This window comes from Ochotona princeps, chromosome 1 (genome assembly GCF_030435755.1).
Source record: "Ochotona princeps isolate mOchPri1 chromosome 1, mOchPri1.hap1, whole genome shotgun sequence".
In the NCBI taxonomy this organism is placed as follows: domain Eukaryota; kingdom Metazoa; phylum Chordata; class Mammalia; order Lagomorpha; family Ochotonidae; genus Ochotona; species Ochotona princeps.
Genome location: NC_080832.1, coordinates 74,751,810 through 74,768,766, shown reverse-complemented (window position 1 = coordinate 74,768,766; position 16,957 = coordinate 74,751,810). Strand labels below are relative to the sequence as shown.

The window sequence follows — 16,957 nt, the reverse complement described above, 5'->3', positions numbered from 1 at the left end:
TACAGTAAGGAACACATTGTGTAGGCACAAGTGTCCCCCACAAAGGTGTCTAATGAATAAGGCAGGTATTACAACTTAACTCAATGTTCATAAAATTATGACAAAAGGGCTATGTGTGAAGTGCGACTAGCCCTGCTCTCGTTACAAGCTGCACTGGATGCTTCAGGAGCACAGGGTGAGTCATTATCTACCCACATTCCTTCACACAGCTGCTTCTCGCCTCAGTTTCTAAGTAGAGAATAAGTCATGCTCCAGTTGAGGTCATCCTGTCCATCAAAAAGAGTAAAGCAAGCACCAGATCACTCCCAAGTTCCCTTTTTCATTTCATTTGGTATTGTTTTTTTTGATAATATGGAAGTTTATACCCATATTTACTTTTTTTTTGTTATTTGAGAGGTAAAGAGGGGTTGTGTGTAAGCAAGAGAGAAGTGTGTGTGTGCGGGTGGTGAAAGAATATGAATGTCATGGAGCAAGATCGGGAGGGAGTTTCCTTCCATTAGTTCACAGTCGAAATTCTGCAACAACTGGGGATGGGCTGGCGGGCTGGAGCCAGGAGCTGAGAACACAAACCAGGTGTCCCATGTGGATGGCAGGAATCCAGACACTTGAGCCAGTTCCCCTGCCTGCTTCTCAGATTCTGCGTTAGTGAGAGACAAGAGCTGCAGGCAGAAACTGAACTCAGGCACTCCGATGATCACGTCTTAACGATTAGAACAAATGTCTGCTCCTCTGTTTTCAAATGTGGTCTTAATTTCTTCCTTTCTTGCTTCTCAAAAACTATCACCAGTCTCTTCTCCAGAGTGCACATTCATCTTGTAGTCTTGCAAATACTCAAAAATTAAAACACACACACATACTTGGCATGTAGAAGATTAATTTATAACAGTTTATCTTAGTAAAATAAAACTTTATGAGTTATATATGTCTGTTAGAATGTAGTGCAGGATTTCACTTGTTCCTGGAACAGTACCTGGCACATAGCAGGTATTCATTCAGTACTTACTGAATAAACACATTTTTATAAAATTTTAGTCCTAATATACTACACATAGGTTCTGTGTTGATCAAAAGCATGTTGATACATTATAAAAAGCATGTATTTTTTCAATGTGCTAACAGAACTCAAGAAAAGTTCTAAAATAAGTCTAAACTATGACATGGATATGTAAACCTCAGATTGTTATTATTCTGTATTCCTTTATATTTATTATACAGACCTTGGCATCTTCATACTACCTAAAACTTGATGGATAACTACAGATATAATTATAAGTAATAGTGTTCCTAGTTGTCTTCTTTTTTGTAGCAAAACTTAAAATTAGCATTCCCCATGATTTAGCTAAGAAGTCCCATCTCTGATGTATATGACACATTTTGCAAAAAGAAAAAAATTAAAAGTAGTATTTGACCTAGGGCACACTGGAAATCAGCTTCAAGGTACACATTTGATAGAGGCCAGTGTTGAGGCACAACAAATTAGGCTGCTGCTTCAACAATGGCATCCCATTTCATCCCCTTTGAAATTAGATGTGTCCTATAACTTGTTTTGACCGGTAAGGTGTATTGGAGGTGATGTGTGTTCCTTCTGGACAGAAATCATTAAACACATTCCAGAGGGAAGAGGCTCTAAGAGCGTGTATCATATGGAGCAGATCTCCCACCACCAACAACGGACAAAGAGCATGAGTGAGAAACAGCCTTTGCTGTTTATGACTGTGCAACTCTGCAGGCATTTGTTAGTACTGTACATTCTAGTTGATTCTGCCCGATTCAAGACATAAAGCCAACTTCCTTTGTCCTAAGTACCATTAACAATGAAACAACAACAAAAAAATTATCTTGATCTCTCTCTCTCCTATTTTCCATTTTGCCTTTTAGCCACCATCATCTCCCCTCTCAAGGCTAGAAACCTGAGAGGATAGCTAAGCTCCATTTGTATGTCTGCCCACATTTTATGACTCAGGTAGTTTTGTAGATTCTGTTTCCTAAGTGTGTCAAATCCACCCATTCATGACCAGTCTTAACATATATTTTCTAATTTAATACCTCTTGCCTAGGCTATTGTAGTGGTGACCTTTTAAATCAGCAGTGGGGAAGTGTGGAATACAATATGATCAAATTAAAAGTCAGCCTTCCATGGATATACTGAATTTTGAGGTCCACCTGCAGTTGCCTTAGCTAGCCAGACCAGTTGATTTTATACAGCCCACGGGCTAGACATTCCCACCCCGGTTAAATGACCTCCTTGTCTTTGGGGACCAGTCTTCCCTAAACCATACAACCATCTTCCATGTATCTGCCAGAGTGATTTTTACTATACATAAAGTTTGACCATGCCGTTCTTCTGCTTAAAATCTTTCACCAATGCTTTCAAAGCCCAGTTGAGATATCCTAGAATAACATACTAGGCACTGAGTAGTCAAAACCCATTGTCTCTCTGCTCCCATGCTCCCCTGTTCTTTCTTCCCTCATTCCTAACACATATAAGATGAATCTCTTACTTGTTTCCTGTAGAATCTCAAGTTCTATCTTCTATCTCAAAGTTCCTTCGTTATAAAAGACTTTCCTGGTTGTCTCAAACAGATATTTATGTCTCCTGTGTGTCACCCACTATCCAAAATGTGCTTCTGTTACTGAATGGGTCGCTTTTAACTGATCCTTGTTGGTGTGAGCACTGCAATGGCCAGACTATCGTGACTGTAAACTTGCTGAAGGTGGGGGAACACATTATTCACTGTTAACATTTCATATCGTATTTCGCAGGTTACAAGTATCTCAGATGTTTTCATGCAAGTGAAAAAATGTGTTATTTCATTAATAGCTGAACATTTACAAAGGACTTACATCTTCTTATGGTTTAAGATGTGTCGATGGCTTAACATGTGTCTGGTGTTGCAACAACACCTTCTATGCTCTATTTTATTTAAAATCTGAAAAGTCAAAAATACAGAGACCTGGATTAGGCTCGAATTCTTACTGATTTCACTGAAGTAAACTTTCCCCTGGTAGGTAGGCCCCTGGGTACCAATTAAGTGGATTATTTTTCTGTGCAGCAACTAAATGAATACAAGACACCATAACTTATGTTTAAAGTTGTAATCCACAGTTTTCAAAAGAAGATTCAGCTCCATTATTTAGTTAGAGTGAAGAATGTTATGTATTTATAAATCACTTTTTTATTTGAAGCAAAACATTTTAAAATTAATTTTAGTGGATTTGGGGGCACACATAGGTTGACAAGCTTTTAAATGTATCATATCTTCAACTTTCTAGATTTCACTATCCTTCTAGACACTCCCATAGAAGAATTTTCCAGTTATCATTCAGTGACATAATACCAGTGACCAAGGTATACAGACTTATTGTAGGGAGATATTAACAAGATGTTGGGGGAAAAAAATCACAAAATTACCGAATGATAACTGGGTTCCTATATGCCCATGTCACAGGACTCCAGTCCCTGGCACTCTTACTGGAAAATGCAATTTTTCACAATTCGTCCCTCATAACCAATAGTTTTCTGTCACCATCAAGTAATAATGGGGGTATATGAACTGAATTAATCAATACTTTTTTAAAAACAAAATATCCAAAATTCTTTGAGCCCATTCATTCATTCTTTAAAAAAATGAAGAAGAAAACTGCCCGAGAGAGGACATAAATCCATTCCCTTTCATTGTGGTCTGCATCTTCTTTTTTTGGTAAAATCCAACTGCATTTGCCAAATGTCAAACAGCCGTGGATTGAGTCAAACAATTACTAGCCACTTGGCCTTTTTGCAGAAATACACAAAAGTGTAGAGTCGCTTAATTTCATCTCCTCCTAAACTCTTCACATGGAAATTGGCCGCTCGGGCGAATGTTGTTTTTTTGCCGCAGCCATGTGTCAACTGGCGATTAACACTTGCTCAGCAGAACACCTTCCCGGGCCATTTGGGAGCTGCACGCGTTCACACCCGGGGCCAGCCCGGTGAGCCTTCACGCGCAGCCTTTTTGTTTACGCGGTGAGAACGCGAAGCTCCGCACGCGCGAAGGCCGCGAGGTTTTTATAAAAGCGGGAGGTCGGCGAGCAGAGCCCGCGGCTTCTGCCGGCCCGGGCCGCGCCATGGAAGTCGCAGCGAACGTGGAGCACTCGGAGGACGCGCAGCACGCGGAGAGCCAGGCCTGCGAGCGCGCCCACTGCACCCGCCAAGCGCCCGTGGCCTGCGACGGCCCGACACGGCGCGGGGGCGCGGACTCCGGGTACGGCCCCTCTGCGCGTCCTGGCGCGCGCCTACCAGCTCCTCCCCTCGCGGCGCGCGCGGCGCCGGGACTTCTCCCGGGGCATCTACCGCGGCTGGGCTCACCTCTGCGCTGCGCACCTTACGTTCTCCGTCCCGCAGGTCCGGAGTCTTCTGGAGACCGTGGCTGGACGTCCAAGGCCGGGAAGAGAAGCAGGCGGGGACCCTCGCCACGGAAGAGGTGAGGACACCGCATTTCCTCTGGCTGCTGAGGCGATACCGGGGGCTGGGCATGCGGGGCCCAACGGAGACATGCGCTCCGCCTGCCCCTCGCTGAAGATCGGTCCTGCCGGTAACCCTACCACTTGCCACCCGGCGTTTGTGTTCTCCGGAGCGGCAGAGGCATACTAAGTGGGGAGCCTTCTGAGGTTACATCCCCAGCTGACTCGATGGGCAATTCCGGGTTCTCCAAGGAAGTGGGTGATACCTGCAAGTCCTCTCCTTTCCTCCCCAGGAACCCCGTGGTCCCGGAATGACCGAAGCCTCGGGAAAGCTTTTCCAGTACCAACACCCTGTCAGGTGAGTTCCAGGCCTCCATGGAGCTCTTGAGGCCCTGTAGCCCGTTGATGAGCTACAGACGTTGCATAGCCCCCACTTAGCAATGGCCCTGCGGTTTTTCTCTCTTGGGGAATAAAAAGCGATCTTCAAGGTTACTCCATCTCCCAGTCGTGGAGGTTTGTTACTCATTGAAATGACAACTGCAGGAGATCATACTCTTAACCTAAAGCCGTTAATCAGTACATACCACTCAGTGTTTAAGGAATGCAAGAGACAAAGTGGATGGCATAGTCAAACAACGGTGGCGTCTTAGGGCAACAAAATAGTTTCACTGTTTTATCCCCAAGGATCCAAATGCAATTGATCTCCCATGAGGCAGTGTGGCTATTGCTACTCCTTTGCAAACCAGAAGCAAATCAAGGTCGCCAAAGCAGAGAACATAGAAATATGAAAATCTTAAGATTACTAAAGGTGATCACACAGGGTTGAAAGGTTCCCTGTTTATTGCAGACAGGGCCTAGTTTACTTACTAGCCACACAATGCCAAGGCTTGTGTAATATGCCTTACAGTTTTGATTCAGATGCAAGGCTTCTCCTTCTGCAGTGTTCTTGCTACAGAGAACTGTTAAAGACACAGCCGGTTAAGTGTTGGTGTTTATAGACAGCAAGTAGTAGCTACTCTACGGGAATATTCTACCATGCTCTGATACTAAATAAGGACATAGGGAAAAATACAGCACGTGGGAATTGTTGCCATGGAGACACAAGGAAGAACAGAACAGGAAATGACTGCCTTCCTTTGGGAGCAGGGGGACCAGAATGTTGGTTTTGAATTATGGTTACCTGGATGGGTCTTGAAGAAGTTAGCTAAGTGGATGGAATGTAGGGCCAAAGTTCACCTTGGGAAGGAGTTGTAGGAACCTCACACACCTTGTAGTGATTCAGGGAGCTGGAACATAGGTGTTAGAAGCTGTGATCATCCCAGCAGAGTAGTGGAAGGCAAGATCTTGAACACCTTGCTTTATCTTAATCTTGTGTGTGGTATCAAGAACCTGTAGGCTTACTCTGTGTCTTGGGAGTTTCTCGAAATAACCAGAAAAGCAGTGTGAGTATATTTGTATTTCAAAATTTAAAAAGAATGAGTCTAGTAAGAAATGATATATAGGCTTAATTAGAACAATGGAGGTTAAATTGGAAACTATTGTCATTTCTTCCAATTCAAGTGAGAAATGTTGATCCATTCTAAGAGCTTGTATGTGATGTGGAGACTGTATGAATTTGGGAGAGTCTTTAGGTGACAAAATAATGGGCTTTATAATAAGTTGGATATGGTAGCTGAAGGATAGGTAAAAAGCCAGAATTGCTCTCAAGTTTGTGGCTAGTAACCAGGTGAAGGCTGTACTAAGAAAACGGAAATTATAACTTAAAACAGATTTGGGGAACAAGATGAACCCAGTTTTCTTTATTATATTCAATGTGTCCTTAGGGCATCTGAATAGAGGTATTTGGTAGAGAGCTGCATACATAACTCAGGGGCTCCAAGATAGTATGCTAGGTCTGTCGGGCCTGTTGGGGGTGGAGGATTAGGGAGATCTGGCCTGGATGAGGTCATTGTAGGGAGCAGAGAGGACAGGGAGGGCATTCTCAGTGAAGCCAACTTCTAGGCAGTCCACAGAGGAAAGCCACACAGGAACAAGAATAGGACCTGGGAGGGATTCAGGGACTATGGAGCCCCTGTTAGAAAAGTGACCCACAGTGAGCCAATCTGAGCAAAGTGATGACAGCTCAGCTAAACTCCTTGACTTTGACAGTTCTGAAATATATTGGAAAATGTCACCCATATGAATAATTCCTTTATTTTCTGAACTGTTACAGCTTAATTGTACTTATTTTTATTTTATTTCATTAAAAAATGTTAGTCTTGACTGGTATGTTTCTTACTCTTTTTACTCAGCTATCAAGTTCTTGAGGGTAGGGGCTATGATTTACTCATTGAATTACCAGTTGTGTCAGCGGGATCATTACAATGGTTATCAAATTGAGTTACTTATTGAAGCATCAGAGTTTCTCTGTCATTGAATTTTCTAGACACAGTTATAAACTAAATTACCTTTTTTTCTGCCTTTTAAGATGGAACATATTGAACATAATGTAACATTGTTAAAATAATTATTTTAGGTAGATGGATAGATCTATTTACCTTGCATTAAAACGATTGCACAGTAGTTGCTAATTCAGCTCAATCTCTCTTCCTTTCTTTTCCTTGGATGAAAAATAATAGGAGGCCAGCTGATAAGCTTAATATTTGTCATGTTTTATGAATTCTGAGGTAATAATGCTTAAATATAAACTATTTTGTGACACCATTATCATTTTTCAGTAACTCAGTATGGTCTTACTAATTTTTTTTATATATATATATTCATTTATTCATTAATTACATTGTATTACATGACACAATTTCATAGGTACTGGGATTCCCCCCACCCCCGGTCTTACTAAATTTAGTTGGATGAGAAGGGAGGTCGATTCAGTCAAGACTGGATTCGAGGGAGCCTTTCTCGACCTAGAGTTGTTCACATATAGGCAAACTCTTAAAAATACTCTTTTTTTGTACTTTTATAAACGTACATTGGTCATATCTGCAAGTCAATCCGAGTTTTAAGCAAAGTAGTAGGCAATTTCCATCTTTGTATAAAGCGCATAATATTTTGTCATCTTTTTTTATCAGAATTTTCAGTATAGTGGTTGAATTCTTTTTCCAAACAACATAGAAATTGGAAGGTAAACCTGTTATGTATTTTTTTAAGAATAAAAACACAAATACATATTGAAGTAAGCCAAAAAATTGATTTTTGTACTATACACCTTCAGTTTGGCTGAAGTTTTACAATAATATGCTCGTTGTTGACAATTCAACTGAAAGATCTGAATGGAGCTCTTGGCCATTGTTGAGTGTAACATTTCTGTATGTGGAAAAAAAATAAAGCATATATTATGTTGTCTACTTTTTTCAGACTATTTTGGCCCAAATCAAAGTGTTATGATTACTTATATCAAGAAGCAGAAGCGCTCCTGAAAAATTTTCCAATTCAAGCCACAATCTCATTTTATGAAGATTCAGATAGTGAAGATGAAATTGAGGAGCTGATTTGTGAAAATTAATCTTAATTTTTATGACATTCCAGGTTATAAGATTAAAATTCAGTGTATACATGTATTATAATCCTTTCAAACTAATTTATTTGTATATAAACTATTAATAAAATAAAATACTTTGTAATTCTTAACATAGAGTGGCCTTTTTTAAGTCCCTACACTAGATTTAAATGTTAAAACTTAAAATTCATGCTATTTAAAAATATCTTATTTGTATTATAAATATTTGGGTTTGCAAAGGATAATTTGGGTCTGTTCATTAAATTACAAATTTACCTTTAAATTTCGCAAAGAATTGTGGTGTTTAATTTTTAACACTGGATATTATAACATCTGCTGTTTGCTTCTGGTTCCATTTGGATGTTGTTGTTATAGATGAATGTTATCTTAACTAGGCAATGATTAAAATAACCGTGTTTTTCCAGTCACACACTTACTATTATGTGCTTGTTAGAAAATGGTAAAGAATATGTTGTCATTATAATTGAGAAAGGAAATCATTCTGAAGGCTCCCACATTTTAGGAATTTTAAATAACTTAGTAAAGTCTTACCGTAATACTCCTTCCCGTCTCTAAATATGGCAATAAAATATTCTTGTCATGGAATTCAAGAATATCTTGTACCAAGTAAAGATAGCCTTCAATTCCATTTTCAATAAACTTTTTGAAGTACCGGTGTTCATATGTATCACAATGCATGAAGAATTCCAAGAATTAGAACAGAATGTTTAAATAGGTGTTTTTCTTGGAGATTTTAAAAAAAATGGATCCTAGAAGCCAGAATCTAATCATATTTTTGAATTTTTGCCCAAGGAATGGTGAAGTAATCTATCAAATATTGAACAGTCTTCAATATTCTCAAATTTTCTTTGCTTTGGTTCCTTGTTTTTATTAACATGTGGAAATTTTCTCATGGGAAGTGAAATTTGTAATGAGTTTTTTACCCACAGAGTTGTAAAAGAGTGTATCATCACTTAATGACAGAAAGCAACAATTTTCGAGATTCAGATAATATGGTAAACAATGGTTCTGAAGCTCTTTAGCTTACATTCAGTCTTCTCACAATAAATAGTTCAATTATGAATAAAACTGCTTCTATAATATGCCAGAAGATTAGTAGGTAGAAGGGGGGTGAGAGGTGGCTATCTAGCAAAGTAACACTTCTTCCGTGAATAGCCACTTATGTTGACACACTTCACTACCATTCATTTTAAATTTATTTTTGATTTTGTTTGTCGAGGGAAGTATCTCATATCGTTCCAGCTACTGGTTCATTCCCCTAAATGATAACAGCCAGAGCTGGGCCTGCCAGAAGCCAGGTGCCAGGAACTCTATCTGGGTCTTCCACACATGTAGCAGGGACCGACGTGCTTGTCTGCCAGGATGCACATTAGAAAGCTGGATGGGAAGATGAGGAGCTGGTACTCAAGGCACTCTGATAGGGGCTGTGGGTGCTCCAGTGGCTGCTAACTACTGTGTCAAATTAAAGATACTACAAACAGCTTTGATGTAAAATTTAAAAGATATTATAAGCAACTTTGATTTCCAGAAATGTAATTGAAATGGAGAAAATTAAAAGTCTGGCAATGTGTTAAACGGAAGTTAGTGAAAAAAATATGAGGAAGGTTGTTTACAACAACACCTCCTCTGAAAAACTTTCTTTTAATCTGTTCTCAGGACTTTCTCTCTCTCTCTCTCTCCTCTTTTCTCTCTTCTGTCTCTTCGCTCTTCTCTCTCCCAAAGGGCACACAGAGGCCATCAGGCTGCCAGTCGATCTTGAGCATTAGGGGCTTGTATAGACTTTCATAGTGTTTTTGCTTCTGTCCTTAGTACGTTGGAACAGTACAGAGCGCCAATGACATTTATTGATATCTACTATTAGGCATTGCACTATGCACTTGGTGTATTACCATTTGATCTGTACTAAAAACCTAAGCCAAATATGCAGATGGGAGACATGAGGTTTTAAGATACCCAAGAAGCTGGAGTAACACAGCTCAAGCCATTCAGAGCAGGGATGGCGTTCAGGCCAGATCTGCATGACTCTTGATCATAGTTGTTCAACATCAGTTAGGGGTGAGCTGCAGCGAAACCCGATTCTCGGCAATTCCTAGGGAAGAAGGGAAGTTATGCGAGGAGAAGGTAAACAGAGCAACGTGAGATTTTACTAACATATTTTAGTCAGCAGTTGTCTGCGATGAAAAAAATAACAGTTGATACCTAGACTCTTAAGAGTGAGGGTTTCCTTGCAGAGCCTAGTACTTTACAGAAGGTAAAGTAAGAGGAATCATGTTTTAATGGTGCTGTTTTATTTCTATATTCCAAGTAGTGTGGTGGTACTGCTTCACAGTGATGTTCTGAGTACGCAGACCTGGTCAGCACCAGGGCTAAGGAACAGCTTCAGTGTAACACTGCCACCGATAGCTGTCACCTTCCTCCAGTGCTGAAATTCAGGACGCGACTAACTGAGCATGCGTGCCTTACCGGCTTCCACCCCAGCCGGCCTCCCGTCCCGCTGGCCACGCCCTCGGCGGACGTGCTGCGTCACGGCGCGTCTCACCCCCGATGACCCCGGAAGTGGGTCGGGGGCTTGGCCTCTGCCCGGCCACCCAGCCGGAGCTGGAGTTGCAGTTTGCGAGGGTCGGTGCGCCCTCGGACCCTGGCAGGGCCGGGGCCAGAGTCCAAGATGCTGAACGTCCCTTCCCAGTGCTTCCCGGCCCCGAGCTCGCAGCAGCGCAGCGCCTCTGGGGGGCGTAGCAAGGTAAGCGAGCGACAGGCGGGTGCTCCCCCAGCGGTGGCGTGAGGCGCTCCGGTGCGGTCGGCAGGTTGTGTGGGCTCCCGGAGCCGGTGCCACCCCGCAGGCTTCAACGCCCTCTGCCCGTGTTGGCGACCTCGTTCTGCTCCTGCGCCGTCCCCAGGCCTCGAACTCCTGACTTCCTTCAGAGCGCTCTCTGTCAGCTCCAAGTCCTTTAACGCTGTTTACTTTCAGACCTGTGTGACAGCACGGGGCGCTGTGCCTGCGCTGTCTGGGCACTCACCGACGGGCTCCTTCCCGCCGTCTGTTCTCCGCGGTCCTTTGTTCTTCAGTGTGCGGGGTTGGGAGGGAGGTGGGTCCCCCAGCAGAAGGGAGAAGCTGCGCAGTGGCTGCAGAGACCACCCTGGAACGGTGGGAGTTCCTGGTGCCTGGGGAGCATGTGAGAAGCAAGACTGCACACATTTAGGAACTGGTTTGTGTGCCCACCTTTCTTGCTCTGATAACTATTTAATCACGGCCTCTCTGCTGTTATCACGGGCTGACTTTGAAGTTAAGTGGGATTCTCTTGAGTTTTTCTTGAGCATAGTTGCTGTTAGCAACAAGTGGAACACAGGTGCATTCTGAATTGTAATTATGCATCAAAAAATGTATCCGGTTTTCATTGCAAGGTGAGTGCTGCTTTCTTGTGTCACTAGCTTCTCATCCTGTTACTTCCGTTTTGTTTTTGAGAACTTCACTTGAGTCACTCCCTTTTCATTTCTGAACTCGTCTTTTGGGAACTTCACTAATTTTTGTTATTTTTCTTCACTTAGGCCTAGAGTTTTGTTTTTTAGATTAGACTAAGAGTTCAGGGACGTGGGGCTCTTCAGAGGCCTTTAATCCTAGTAATGATGATTGGCTTGCTGATAGCCACGCATTCTTAGTGTGAAGCACTAAGAATCATCTTGAGGATGATCCTTTGAGGTGGCAACTTGTATTTCTATTTCACAAAGAGAGCACTGGTTGAGAAATGTTGCCTTAGATAGCTGGGCTGATTGTAATATGGGTCACCCCGCCACAGAGCTGACTCCACAGCCGTCCATGACATATCCTTCCAGATGTTTGACCTGTATCCTTCAGCTACATACTTCACTGAGCAGTACATCCTTCCCAGAGAGAATCCCTGAAGGAGAATATAAATAGCTGCCTTCTTTTCCTTTAAAAGTCACAACCCACAAGCATCTATTTGAAGGAAAAAAAACCCTTAAAGGCAAAGAGAGAATAGGTGGTGATGATAAAGGTAAATCTTCCAATCTGAAAAGAACATGAGATTTTAGTACAATTCAGGGGAAAATTCAGACTGTATTCTTTTTTCTTTCTCCTTTGTGAGACAGATAATCCTGGATGTGTTAGAAGCTGAGGCAGGATAGACAAGATGGGTGGAAGTTGCAGAAATAGAACCTCGTTGAGGAGGTTGTGCTCATCTGTGAGTCGTTAAAAGCACAGACTTTGAAGTAAAGACGACTCAGATCATTTCCCCAAATACACCAGTTTATATCCTTGACTCTGTTGCCTCATTTGTAAATGGCAGTAGCAGTACCAATTTTATAGGCTTGTTCCAAGGACTAGGTGGGCTACTTTGCTAAGCCTGCTGTAAATACTGCTTGCCTTGAGCCTTTGTTCAGCCCTCACAGAGTTGACTCTGGCACATGTTATGCACTGTTACTGCTTCTACAAATGGTAATAAGTATTTTCAGATAACCTAATTTATCCTGAGGATGTGGTCTCTGATTTCAAGAAATTTTGTCTCATAGACTGTATAGACTAGAAGTTTGGCAGCTATAATGCCATAAGCAGTATAACAGAGTGTTAAGACCACGGATGTGTTGGGGGCCTGAGAAAGCTTCTGGAGGAAATAATGAGTAGGGAAGGTTGATTCAGAGAGAGGAATCTGTGCTAAATAAGCAGGTGGCTTATCACTATCAAACAGTCAGTTCTTTGGCTAGAGCATATAACTGGAGGGAGTAAGAAGGTCTAGAAAAGGAAAACTGCCCAGATTGTGAAACATTATAAGGTAACGTTGGAAGCAATTGAAGCAAAGAGGGCCCATAATTAGATTTTTATTATTTATTTATTTATTTATTTATTTATTTATTTGACAGTTACAGAAAGAGAGAATGGAGGTTGGAAGGGGAAGAGAGAGAGAGAGAGAGAGAGAGAGAGAGAGAGAGATCTTCCATCTATTGGTTCACTCTCCAAATGGCTACAGCAGCCATGGCTGGGCCTAATTGAAGCCAGATGCCTGGAACTCCACCCAGCTTTGCCGGTAGCAGCAGCCCCAGAACTTGAGCCATCTTTTGCTGTTTCCCCAGGCGCATTAGCAGGGAGCTAGCTCAAAGGCCAGAACTCAAACTGGCACCCACAGAGTGCTGCTGCTGCAGGGATTGGCCTTACCTGCTGCCATACAACATTGGCCCTGTGATTAGATTTTTATTCCAAAAGATTATCTTAAGGAATTATGGAATGGAGAAGTACAATGATTTTGGTTTGAGTTGGAGAAGATTATTTTCTCATACTTTATTCATTTATTGGGACTAAGAGACACAGGAAGTATTGGTGATAAACAGAATAGACTAGATCGATGGGACAGAATTGAGAGGGAAAATGGTTGCCTAAAACAGGAAAATGGGGTGTATAATCTTTCCTTAATTTGCCTACATTTACATTAAACATTGTCCTGCTACTGTTTTACCAACCTGATAAGACAATTTTTTTTTAAATAATAGTTCTGTTCATTAGAGATGTTTTAAAAATTTTCCAGTGGGTTGTCCCAACTAGGTAAAATATAAGGAATACCTCCATCTTAGTCAATTTTTGCTATTATAACAAAATATGTGACATTGAGTAATTTTTGAAGAACAAAGATTTATGTTCAAGCTCAAGGGACCTGCACCAGCAAGACCTTACTGTGTTATAACGTGGTAAATGTGTCACTTGGCAAGAGAAAGCAAGACACTGAACTTGTGGTCTCAATCTCTTTCATGCTTAGCCTTAATCCATTCATGGAGTTGGACCCTTCAGGACTGAAATATATCCCGTTAGGCCATACATGTGAACAGTATTGTGCTGGGAATTAAGTTTTCAATGTTTGCTTTCCAGGGGGATACATTCAAAACATATCAAGCTGAAGCTCTGTTCTAAAAATCATTAAAATGTGTTTGTAAAACAAAGCAAGAATGCAAACCATTGTGTTTGTAGTATATCTTCTAGACAGGTGTTGGTTGACAGACTGTTGTTATTGCTAAGGACCAGATAGTAAATGCAGTAGTTCCCCCTTCACTGTGATTTAGCTTTCTATGATTTCAGTTACCTGCAGTCAACTGATGTCCAAAAATATTAAATGGGAAGTTTCAATTCATAAGTGAGATTATTCAGCTCTGACCCTGCAGAGATGAGTCCTCTCTTGTTTAGCACATCCAGCCTATATATAACATTCATCCTTATGTTACTTTGTAGCTATTTGGGTTTCAGATAAACTGTGGTTAAGTAACTTATTTGACTTAATAATGACCTCAAAGTGCAAGAATAATGATTCTTTTTTTTTTAAGATTTATTTATTTTAATTTATTTTTTATTACAAAGTCAGATATACAGAGAGGAGGAGAGACAGGGAGGAAGATCTTCCGTCCAATGATTCACTCCCCAAGTGAGTGCAGTGGCCGGTGCTGCGCTGATCCAATGCCAGGAGCCAGGAACTTCTTCCGTCTCCCATGCGGGTGCAGGGTCCCAATGCATTGGGCTGTCCTCAACTGCTTTCCCAGGCCACAAGCAGGAACTGGATGGGAAGTGGAGCTGCTGAGGTTAGAACCGGCGCCCATATGGGATCCCGGGGCGTTCAAGGCGAGAGCTTTAGCCGCTAGGCCACGCCGCTGGGCCCAAGAGTAATCATTCTGATCATACACTTATGCCAAGGAGAAGAAATGATGTGTTTCTATTAGATGAAAAATTAAAATTCATCGACTTAAAAGAACCAAAAAAAAAAAAAAATCACATGCTGAGTTTGCTAAATTTGTAGAAATCTGTGAATTGTGATGAAGGAAAAAGAAATGTATGTGTGGGGAAAACAGTATATGTGAGGTTAAGTGCCGTCAGCAATTTTAAGAACCCACTGGACTGCTATACGCTGTGGATGAGGGGAACTACAATGTTTTAGGCACTAAGGGGTCTTGGCCTCAGATTTCAGTCTGCCACTCTCACTTACAAAACAGTTCTTAGTGCAGGGATGTATAAAAGCATTGGTAGCATTGACCTGGCAATTATTTGCCAACACCTTCACAGTAATGTTACACTTTTACTTTTTGTTTCCAGTGGATTTAGAGAAAACAGATTGTTGCCTAATGCTTTCTCATGTTGCATATATATACAATTTAGAAAATCAACTTTAAAAAGCAATCATTTGCCTCTTTTACTGTCAAATGCTTGATTTTTTGTCTTATAGCTATGTTTTTATTTTATTTGAAAAAGCTTTTTTTATTATTCTTATTAATTTTTTTGACAATCTTGACATAATTAGGGTAAAAAGGTTCAAACACTACAGGAAGATGGGCAAGACAATTATTTCCATATTGTTTCCTTAATATATCTGATGTAAAAGGGATTTTAAAGGAGAAGCCCCACCCAATCTCCCACCCGTCCCAGGTCCCTGATGTGGGGTATGCTCTGAGGGTCTTGCTCAAGTGGTTTTGATAGTTCAACAGTTATGAATTGCTGCCAATCTCGCCACTCCAAGCACAATGAGGTCATTGGAGAATCCACTGATTGACATAGTCCATCATAGAGTCTCCGTTTGCCCAGCATTTTCATTGCCAACATATAGCTGAGGTGGTTGATTGACTTGTTCTGTCCTCTGTCTTTTGATGGTTAGGGTTCTGAGTCTGGAAGCTCGATTGAGGGGATTCCCAAAGAAACTTTATGTGAAGTGTTCCCAGACCAGATTCTTGTATGCACTAGCAAGCACAGGGCCTAGCAGAGTCCATCATCCCATTCAGCTGATGGTTGCAATTGCTGGGTTGGTTCTGTTTCCATCCCTGTCTTCCACTGGAAGCAGTGGGTGTTGCAGTCCAGCCTGGTTCTGCTCAGCACACACTCGGCCCCCGCATCAACCAGTGAGAGCTGCAGCCTAGTCGGGGCGACCCACAATAACCCCCACCAGGCCCACCCCCTACCCTGGTTAGCCATTATGTATGGCAGACTAGTGCAGTCTGTCCCACATCCCATTCGGCTCTCATACATGTCTGTGGGTATTAAAGCCTTGTTCCATCTAACCAGCCTTCACGGATGTTGTTGGGTGTCTCTTTGTCTAGCCACCCCAGCCCCTGTCCCAGTTTTCGTGCCCTCCTGTGAAAATGGTAACCCAAGAGGGAGGAGCCCACTATTTCCCTCCCAGGCCACTCCCACTCCCAGATTATGCACTCTCCAGGTGGTTCTGTGGTTTAACTTGACAGAATTAGTCCCCAGTGCCAGCTTCTGCCAGCTGATGCTGTGGCTAAGCCCAAACAACCATCACCCACTCTAATTTTGTTTGTACCAGTAGGAATAATCAGGCCAGCCTGGCTTTTCCCTGATTTGGTCCACATGAGGCACACAGCTGTTGTGACCCTGCTTAGTCTGGTCTGTCCCCATCCCAGCTCATGTTGTCCAGTGGGAGCAGCTGTCCAGCAAGGTAACCACCCCTTATTCGCCTGCCGGCTGCGCCCCCTCCCTTCCTGGTTCTCACGTGTGCTGGTTGGGAGCTGCAGTTACATCCGGTACAGGCAACCTCACCTTGGCATTCCCTATTGTGCACTGGTTTTTGTTGCGACCAAACTAGGCTTGACCCACACTGTTGTGGTGCTTGGATCTGCCAGTGGATGACAAGCACTGATTCAGCCTGGTCTGCCCCTGACCCATGCCAAGTGTAAGCCAGTGGGAAACTTTCCATGTGCTATTCTGGGCTGTTTCCCTCCATGCTTCTTGCGCTTACCTGCAGGGTCTGTGTCCTGCCAGAGGAGTTGCTCAGGCTCCTCCATCAGAACCTCTCCCATTGCCAGATTTTGCGCATACCAGTGGGTTCATGAGCCAGCACTACTCAGTTCACCTCCTGTGCTAGCAGGAACAGTGGCTTTTCCTGACAGGCCTTCAACCCAATCTGGTTCTGGCTGTTGGATGTTTCAGCCCAGCCATGGCTCGTCCATACCCGCATACAGCTCATATATGGCTCAGTTGGGGTTAAGACCTAGTCTAGTCCA

At 42.4% G+C, this 16,957-nt stretch overlaps 2 protein-coding genes across 3 annotated transcripts in view; both read left to right on the top strand.

Moving 5' to 3' along the window:
- Positions 1-111: 111 nt before the first annotated feature.
- On the top strand, positions 112-8,067 carry RIPPLY2 (ripply transcriptional repressor 2). Its single transcript, XM_058669471.1, has 6 exons — positions 112-175; positions 2,764-2,770; positions 3,915-4,241; positions 4,382-4,460; positions 4,734-4,798; positions 7,795-8,067. Exons 1-6 carry the CDS (start codon positions 112-114, stop codon positions 7,940-7,942), a joined length of 690 nt encoding a protein of 229 aa, XP_058525454.1. The 3' UTR covers positions 7,943-8,067.
- The window catches only part of LOC101522455 (cytochrome b5 reductase 4), a 93,512-nt gene continuing 80,947 nt past the window's right edge, over positions 4,393-16,957 (top strand). The window contains exons 1-2 of one of the 2 annotated variants that reach the window (XM_058661052.1): positions 4,393-4,460; positions 4,734-4,798. Coding sequence is in view for 1 of the 2 variants with exons in the window: in XM_004580423.3 (XP_004580480.2) it covers positions 10,623-10,697 (75 nt within the window). In the remaining variant the exon portion in view is untranslated. Of the gene's footprint in view, positions 4,461-4,733; positions 4,799-10,222; positions 10,698-16,957 lie in introns of those variants that run through there. The other variant, XM_004580423.3, reaches the window with a different exon arrangement.

Coding starts and splice junctions, on each gene's coding strand:
- RIPPLY2 (XM_058669471.1), top strand. CDS start 112: ATGTGTGAAGTGCGACTAGCCCTGCTCTCGTTACAAGCTGCACTGGAT. Junction 4,242..4,381: donor CGCGGGGGCGCGGACTCCGG/GTACGGCCCCTC, acceptor TCCGTCCCGCAG/GTCCGGAGTCTTCTGGAGAC. Junction 4,799..7,794: donor CAGTACCAACACCCTGTCAG/GTGAGTTCCAGG, acceptor TACTTTTTTCAG/ACTATTTTGGCCCAAATCAA.